Source organism: Fusarium keratoplasticum, chromosome 10 (genome assembly GCF_025433545.1).
Source record: "Fusarium keratoplasticum isolate Fu6.1 chromosome 10, whole genome shotgun sequence".
NCBI lineage: Eukaryota > Fungi > Ascomycota > Sordariomycetes > Hypocreales > Nectriaceae > Fusarium > Fusarium keratoplasticum.
The window spans coordinates 2,346,668-2,355,457 of NC_070538.1; the positions used below are offsets into that span (position 1 = coordinate 2,346,668).

Here is an 8,790-nt window from a genome sequence, read left to right on the forward strand (position 1 = left end):
CCATGGAGACCCCGGTCAAGAAGAGTATGGGCAAACAATTGGCAAACGGGCTTGCATCCCTGGAAACGAGATTATCTGAGAAGGCTCTGGAACATTGATTGCGAATTTGTTGTGATTCTAGGCACGGAATAGAGCCAAGTCGTGAATCACACAAGGATCCGCCTCACTTTCCGCCTCGGCACGTAGCCAATGAGAGAAACGAGGCATGGATAGACGACAGGTTTTCTACCCCGGACGAGAAAGGGTAAAAGTGGAAAAAGAGCAACTACAGTCTTCATCCTTGTCCAAGGTTTTAGATGATCAAGGTGCTACCCTATGCAAAAACGTCAATGGATGGGCATCGTGAGGTTGCTTTGTGTGCCCAAGCTTATCCTCAACAGCTCAGCTCAGCCTTGCTGCCTTGATGCATTGCCAACCATTGGCCCCTCCTTTCTGAGGCTGAGCGCATCTACGTAAACAGTTTCAAGGTGCCTGGCAGGCCTCAATAAGCCTGGCCCATCAAGCACGACAAGTGATACACAAGGCAATCTAGCCGTGAGTTGGCTAGAAGATTCGATCGAGGGGCTGTTTTGTCTCTTCTGCTCACCACTGGGGTTCGGAGGCGGTGGGGACCTTTGTTGGCGGAAGAGACTAGAAACTCGAGCAGGGGTCATTCCTTTCAGCCTCGAACAAAGAGGAGGGGTTTGACCAACAACCTCGGACCACCTTGAAGATTTGCATAGGGCAAGGCTGTGGCAGACCGAGTTTTTACTATCAATGACTCGCTAGACCAGAGTAGAAAAATCTGTCGTCTTCTATCTAAAAGTCAAATGCTTGACTCGGTACCTTTTCGGTACCTGATCTCGCAACACATGAACGCCGTGAGGCGATGCGACTTGAGTTGGGGGAAACGTGGGAAGGCCCTAGCAGGACCTGGCCAATCGCAAGAGTCTAAGCCGGGGCGGTGCGTGCGTGCGTGCGTGCGTTTGCCGCCTGGTCCCTTGATGCTTTTGGGGTAGAGAGGTACGTACCTGATACAGCTAAGCTGTTAGAGGGCGGGGAGGAGGGGGGAGAGTGAGCCCGAGATACAGAACAAAGTGGCGGGCAGCAGCAGGCACAAGGCGGTGGCCACTTGCCGTACAGTAGCGCAGCGCAAGGGCGGTTGGTTGCCGTGGTTGCCTGAGACGAGTGCCCAGCGCCTGTCAGCGCCTGCAAGGCGGGGAGAGGGGAGTTTGTTAGGGAGGGGAGGTAGGCGCTAGGTGGGCTCTTGTGGTCGTGGAATCCCATGGAAGCCTCACCGTGAGAGAAGCAAATGGAAGGAAGGAGGGGCCAGGCCGCCTCTGCCACTGCCTACATATTTTTTGACCTCTGCTTCCTCCATCTTCCCTTCTCTCTCCCAAACATCATTTCTCCTTCTCCCTCACTCATATCATCCTCTCCTCCCTCTCACCGGAGAATCAACTCTCAATCACAGACGAGTCTACTTGTCTTTTGCATTTCCTTTTTGTCAAAACCATCTCAAGGTACGTTGTTGCGCTGTGCTGCGCTGCCGCCATCCCACCTCGAGCCGCACGGTTGCGAGCTGCCCACCCTCGATTCCCCTTCCTTCGCCGCACATCTTTCGACGAGCAGATTGGTGCATCGCGATAGCAAAGCCGTTAGCTTGACTACTGAGCCATCGTCGGTCGCATTCATCACTTTTTCGTTCGTGATTGAGTCCTACGTGCGGTCACTGGGAGCTCGAATTCCAGAGCCTTCCATACCCCTCCATCCGCTTGCACAACCTCTTTGGCCAACAACCCACCACAATCTACACTCTTTCAACCCCACCTCGATCGCTAACAGTCTTCCCCGCAGTCACGATTTTCTTTGATACCCGACACGATGGCTGAGACTTTCGAGTTCCAGGCTGAGATCTCTCAGCTTCTCTCGCTCATCATCAACACCGTCTACTCCAACAAGGAGATTTTCCTCCGAGAGATCGTCTCCAACGCCTCCGATGCTCTCGACAAGATCCGATACAAGGCCCTTTCGGACCCTAGCCAGCTTGACTCTGGCAAGGACCTCCGCATCGACATCATCCCCGACAAGGCCAACAAGACCCTGACCATCCGGGATACCGGTATCGGTATGACCAAGGCTGTAAGTTTTTACACGTGCACCGTCTGTCAACGCACAAGCTAACATTCTCAGGATCTCGTCAACAACCTTGGTACCATTGCCCGCTCCGGCACCAAGCAGTTCATGGAGGCCCTCACCGCTGGCGCTGATGTTTCTATGATCGGTCAGTTCGGTGTCGGTTTCTACTCTGCCTACCTCGTCGCCGACCAGGTCCGCGTCATCTCCAAGAACAACGATGACGAGCAGTACGTCTGGGAGTCCAGCGCCGGTGGCACCTTCTCCATCACCGCCGACACCGAGGGCGAGCAGCTCGGCCGCGGTACCTCCATCATCCTCCACCTCAAGGATGAGCAGACTGAGTACCTGAACGAGTCCAAGATCAAGGAGGTCATCAAGAAGCACTCCGAGTTCATCTCCTACCCCATCTACCTCCACGTCGAGAAGGAGACCGAGAAGGAGGTCCCTGATGAGGACGCCGAGGTTGAGGAGGTCACCGAGGAGGGTGACGACAAGAAGCCCAAGATCGAGGAGGTCGACGACGAGGAGGAGGGCAAGGAGAAGAAGCCCAAGACCAAGAAGATCAAGGAGACCAAGATTGAGGAGGAGGAGCTCAACAAGCAGAAGCCCATCTGGACCCGCAACCCTCAGGACATCACCCAGGAGGAGTATGCTTCCTTCTACAAGTCCCTCTCCAACGACTGGGAGGACCACCTCGCTGTCAAGCACTTCTCCGTCGAGGGTCAGCTTGAGTTCCGCGCCATCCTCTTCGTCCCCAAGCGCGCTCCCTTCGATCTCTTCGAGACCAAGAAGACCAAGAACAACATCAAGCTCTACGTCCGCCGCGTCTTCATCACCGACGATGCCACCGACCTCATCCCCGAGTGGCTCGGCTTCGTCAAGGGTGTTGTCGACTCTGAGGATCTTCCCCTCAACCTGTCCCGTGAGACTCTCCAGCAGAACAAGATCATGAAGGTCATCAAGAAGAACATCGTCAAGAAGTCTCTTGAGCTCTTCCAGGAGATCGCTGAGGACAAGGAGCAGTTCGACAAGTTCTACAGCGCCTTCTCCAAGAACCTCAAGCTCGGCATCCACGAGGACTCCCAGAACCGCCAGATCCTTGCCAAGCTCCTCCGATTCAACTCCACCAAGTCTGGCGATGAGCTCACCTCTCTCTCCGACTACGTCACCCGCATGCCTGAGCACCAGAACAACATGTACTACATCACTGGTGAGTCGATCAAGGCCGTCTCCAAGTCGCCCTTCCTCGACACCCTCAAGGAGAAGGGCTTCGAGGTTCTCTTCCTCGTCGACCCCATTGATGAGTACGCCATGACTCAGCTCAAGGAGTTCGAGGGCAAGAAGCTGGTTGATATCACCAAGGACTTCGAGCTCGAGGAGACTGAGGAGGAGAAGAAGGCCCGCGAGGCTGAGGAGAAGGAGTACGAGTCTCTTGCCAAGGCTCTCAAGAACGTCCTCGGCGACAAGGTCGAGAAGGTCGTTGTCTCCCACAAGCTTGGTCTCTCCCCTTGCGCTATCCGAACTGGCCAGTTCGGTTGGTCCGCCAACATGGAGCGTATCATGAAGGCTCAGGCCCTCCGTGACACCTCCATGTCCAGCTACATGTCTTCCAAGAAGACCTTCGAGATCTCTCCCAAGTCTCCTATCGTCCAGGAGCTCAAGAAGAAGGTCGAGGCTGACGGCGAGAACGACCGCACCGTCAAGTCCATCGTCCAGCTCCTCTTCGAGACCTCTCTGCTCGTCTCCGGCTTCACCATTGATGAGCCCGCTGGCTTCGCCGAGCGCATCCACAAGCTCGTCCAGCTCGGCCTGAACATTGAGGAGGATGACTCTGCCCCTGCTGAGGCTGAGGCTACCGACGCCCCTGCTGCTACCACTGGTGACAGCGCCATGGAGGAGGTCGACTAAATGACCATGCATGAGAAACGGGATACCACAAAAAGTCAACGGAGTTGAAGGGTTTCGGTTTTTTATGAGCAACAAGGTCTTTTATGTCGTCATGTTTTCCTCTTTTGATGAATGCGGACTCGTCGGATTTAGAGCAGCCGCGCACTCTACCATAATTCCCGGTTCTTGACAGGAGGACGGGGTGTACTCTAGTTAGCTCTATGATCATGAGAAAGATGAAGTAGACGCGAAAAGATGGTATAGAACAACTTTGTGTCTGAATTGTGACTGACTGTGACCGTGACTGTCTGTACTGCCATTACTGTCCGAATGTTGATGATTTTAATATTGATGCTTGTGCTCGGGGCTCTTCAACACTGATAGCCAAAGGGGGATGCCAGAGAAGAAATAGCATTCAAACAAGCATATGGGTATATTTCTAGTCAAGTAAAGGTGGTAAATGCCATACCATGAGTGTCTATAATCCATCCATCCAGTTGATCCCCAAATCCCAAACCGATATATGTATACAGACAGACAGACAAGAGATATGTAGCATAGGTGCGTTCCTCCGCTTCGTATATCGTACAGAGTCCCTCTACTGTTGATGACCTGAAAGGATGGGTATGGATGTGCTTGGGACAAGATATGTGGTCAAGCAACAGAGCAGGGAGATGAGAGAGATCTATTCCGAAATCACATGCATTACAACTAAAGAAGGACATAGAGTGCACATATCTAGAGATTGGTTAGAATTGTTGCAAATAGTCAAGAGGATAACGTACCAAGCTGAGACCCAGAATCATCGAGGCCCAGAAGCAAACATTGTTCAAGGTTTCGCGGTCACGAACCCACTTTGTGCGCTGAAGGACAACAATAGGCAGCTGGAGCATCTGACACACGAAGCCGTACCCGCGGAGCTTCTTGGTGATGCAGGCCATGACAATCTCGTGACCAATGGCAGAGATGAGAAAGGTTAGCGCCGTGGCTGCACCCTTGCCTATGCGGGACCTTGAGGCGCTATAAACATGACGACGGAGGAAGCTGTAAACGGGGATATTCCACTCCCGAGAGAACTCCATCCAGTCAGTCGAGTTCCACCAGTCCGAGTAGAAGTGGCGATCGGCAAAGCGAGTGATTTCGGCAAAGGCGCCGAGGACGTATTCAAAGATGACAAGGAAGACGAGGAGGAAAGTGAGCATGAATGGGAAAAGAAGCCATGAGATGGTCTCGGCAAGAATGAGAGCCGTCTCGGAAGCGGACGATACAGCTGGAACAGCGTCGAGGCGCTCCGAAGCGTCGGTGAGAACAGGAAGGATAAAGTCCTCGGAAATAATGGTCAAGAGGAAAATGCAACCAAAGGTGGCAATGATCTTGGAGATAAGCGAGATCCAGTTGATAGAGGAGGTTCGAGGGTACTCGATCTCGTAGCATAGCGTAGGGCAGAGGATGTAGTCCGTGTAGTTTGACCAGGTGAGGTTACTCGGGTATGTGACGTTGCCCATGGGGCTCGTAAGCTCACGGGCGAGGTCTTCGCGCAGCTCGTCAACTTCGTCGGAACTATTGTTGGCGCTCGCAGGAGGGCTCTGGATTTGCTGTACGGCGCTGGGAGTCTCTTCCTCATCGTTGCTCTTGTTGCTATCACTCGCCAGTCGTTTCGGTTGCTGACGTCTTCGCTGACTGCGCTGTCGACGGCGCTTCTTGCCATTGTTATTCGCTGGGGCACCAGAAGTGCTGGTGGAACTTCCGGGGAAGTCGGCGCTGGGATATTGGTAGGCCGGTCGGCGATCGGGGACGGAGGAGGGGTTGTCGAGGGCGTGGAGGCGCTTCTCTGTTTCAGACAGGTGCCCGTTGTAGAAAGCGTACGAGTGCATCTTCATGAGAAGCACCATAGTATGCAGAAGGAAGAAGACCTGGGCGGTCCAAGTCCACTCAAAGTAAAAAGGTACAGCAATCCAGAGGGATAGCCAGGCGACCTGGTAAATGCTCTGGAGAGCCCTTCCTCCACGACTCCAAGTTGCAATGCCGCCAGGCTTGGCAGCACGAGCTGCGCGATGCAAGGGCAAGCTGATAGCAGTAGTAGCGACCATAAGGAAGTCGGCGATAGCGAGATGCCAGAGCTTCACAGTAAAAAGACTCCAGATTTGCACTCTCAGAGGGAAGCCGGTATCCTTGATGTTTCGGAGCATCGAGGTAATGCCCATAATGGCAAGGCCAATCCAGAAGAGGTTGAAGAAGCCATGGAAGTCTCGGTAGTCGCTTTCTGGATCGAAATGACTGACGCGCGAGGCGAACTCGATGGTAGGAAAGATGCGACGGCGCTGCTCGGCTCGAGCCTGCTTGCGAGCAGTGGAAAGGGACTTGACAGATGGAGGCGCATTGTCGGGGACAGGCGTGGAACGACCACTGTATAATGTTAGAAGATGTTAGGCCATTGGCATGTACCGAGAGCAAAAGAGATATACCTAGTCAAACCACTCGCTGTGCCAGTGCTGAGATTGTCAGGCATGAGGTGCCCATTATCGTCGCTCGCCGTGGACATGCGAAGGATCTCGGAGACCTGAGAATGTTGGGGTTTGCGCGGGCGCGGGCGGAGGACATGATCGTGGTCGCCGGCATAGGCGTTGCCGTTTGTCGCGGTATCTATTGAGGAGCTCATCCTCGAGGTATTGGTATCGTGGTGGTGGCGATCAATCTCGGAGGCGCATCGGGCGAGTTTCTGGACGATCTACTCTCTGGGGCAAGCTCTCGGAGGGTGAAGATGACAGAACAAGTCGAGTGGCGCAAACAAGGAATGACGCAGAATAGATAGCCCAGAGGAGAACGGGAATAAAGTGAGAAAAGCAAATTCGGGGCTTTGCTTTGTGGTGAGACACGATAATGATAATTGTGCTTATCTTCCCCAGTCGTCAACGACTTGTAAGGAGATGGATGATGTCGAAATAGAAGAGGGGAGAAGGAAGGAAGGCAGAAAGAAGCTAGGCAAAAAGGAGCAAGAAACGGGAAAGCCACAACAAGCTGTCATAGGTAGGCAGCTACTTGTTGGGAAGGCGCGACTTGGTTTCGGGTTAGGCTGGAAGGTGGAAGGTGAGTTGTGACTGCCGTGCGATGGAGCGAATGCGACTCTTCGGCTGCGGCAGGATGCTCCTTCCAGATGACAGCTGCCCTCTTTTTAGTGCACTTTCCTCTCGTTTCCTCCTGTAACGACCCCTTGGAGGCGTATGACGTAAGACACCCACGAGTCGGAGCTCCGCGTCGTCATTCATGCAACGCATCCACTGCTTAAACGTCCGACGGGCGAGGACGAGGCATCGTTCAGTTCATCCGATCTGGTGCATAATTCACACATTATTACGCTGCCAGGCTGGCTTGTTCGCCTGTTCTAGGCAGACAGTAGAGGCAGGTACGTCAATTGGTCGAGTCCACGTCTGTATAACCTCATTCATAGTACCATTTTCGTCATGCATAATTCACTGCCTTTGCACAGCCGGCCTATCCGCGTATCAATTTCCTCGTATCTCGCTCGTTCCATGGAAATTCGTAAATCGTATTCCAATCCCCGCTATTCGCCAAGAGGCTCAACTCATCATATCTACGGAACATCCGGACTACGCCTTGCGATGCGCCCAAGGACACCGTGCTCAGCTATTGATCAACATCACTTGATTCACACGGCCTCCCACTTGACCATGGCACATTTGCCTCTCGTGTGGCTGGACCGTTGAGGCTCTGAGCTCGAAACGTTGCTTTAGAGTTCATCCACCAAACATCAAAGCCAATCTCGCAGCATGGCATGAGTATTTAACATCGGCTAGGGCCGTCCCGAACCTTCGTTGACGACACCTCTCAGTTACTGTACGCAATAGTTCGAGGTCAATTTATATTGGCAGGGAGCATGGGTTTTGGAAATGATATCAGTTCTCTGCCATCTCACCAAGAAGCCGAGAACTCGAAATTAATTATCTACAATACTCCGGAGCGCCTAGGCCATAAGGGCCCCAAAGAAGAACGCAATAGCAAGGGCCATGTAAGTCGACGACCTTGCCAGTTTGGAGCCTCCTTTGGCAACGACGGCAGGGACTAATTCCCCGGGTTGCCAACTAACTGCAGGCTCCTTGACCGTGGCAAGGGTGGAGGAAGCCACAGGAGGAGGAGCCGTGGGTTCTTCAACGCCCTCGGGGCAATGCCAGTGATCTCCGTGCGGTGTAAAGCCGTTATTCTCAGCTCCGGGACTAGGCTTACCGCTGGCCTCGCTGCCCGGCGCTTCGTTAGGGGCGTGCGAGGGCTCTACGACTCCTTCAGGGCAGTGCTAGTGGTCGTCGTGGGCCACACACTCAGTCGATGAACCCTCGGAGCCGCCGTGAGATCCATTACCATTCTCGCCCTCAGGTACTTGGCCGGGAGGGTAAGCAGCCAATAATCACCGTGAGCCTGGCACTCTCCAGAACCACCGCTTCCACCGCCGTTTCCGTTTCCAGAACTGTTGTTGCCATCGCCGGCCTTGCCTCCAGGAGGATAAAGGGGCACTTCCATTCCAGGGGGGCAGTGCCAGTGGTCATAATGAGCTTCGCGCTCTTCAGAGCCTAAGCCCGGGTAAGTAGTCTTGGGGCCTCCCTGAGTGGGTTGAGTCTTCACAGGGGACTGTTCGCCGCCGTTCGTAGGCTCCCAGTGCCCTAAAGGGTCAGTTCTCGGCTCTTATGCTTGCAGATAATACTTACATTAATCACCGCGGGGAGAGCACATGGGACCGACCCGTCGGTGAAGGGGAGGGGGGGTTATCCTCAG

General features: G+C 53.9%; 2 protein-coding genes across 2 annotated transcripts; one reads left to right on the plus strand and one right to left on the minus strand.

Moving 5' to 3' along the window:
* Positions 1-1,863: 1,863 nt before the first annotated feature.
* NCS57_01260200 (uncharacterized protein) lies at positions 1,864-4,026 on the plus strand (the record flags this gene model as incomplete). Its single annotated transcript, XM_053062273.1, has 2 exons — positions 1,864-2,121; positions 2,173-4,026. The coding sequence occupies 2 exons, from the start codon at positions 1,864-1,866 to the stop codon at positions 4,024-4,026; spliced, it is 2,112 nt and encodes a 703-aa protein (XP_052908801.1).
* A 690-nt stretch (positions 4,027-4,716) lies between these two features.
* NCS57_01260300 (O-acyltransferase) lies at positions 4,717-6,664 on the minus strand (the record flags this gene model as incomplete). Its single annotated transcript, XM_053062274.1, has 3 exons — positions 4,717-4,743; positions 4,791-6,411; positions 6,471-6,664. 3 exons carry the CDS (start codon positions 6,662-6,664, stop codon positions 4,717-4,719), a joined length of 1,842 nt encoding a protein of 613 aa, XP_052908802.1.
* Positions 6,665-8,790: the final 2,126 nt, after the last annotated feature.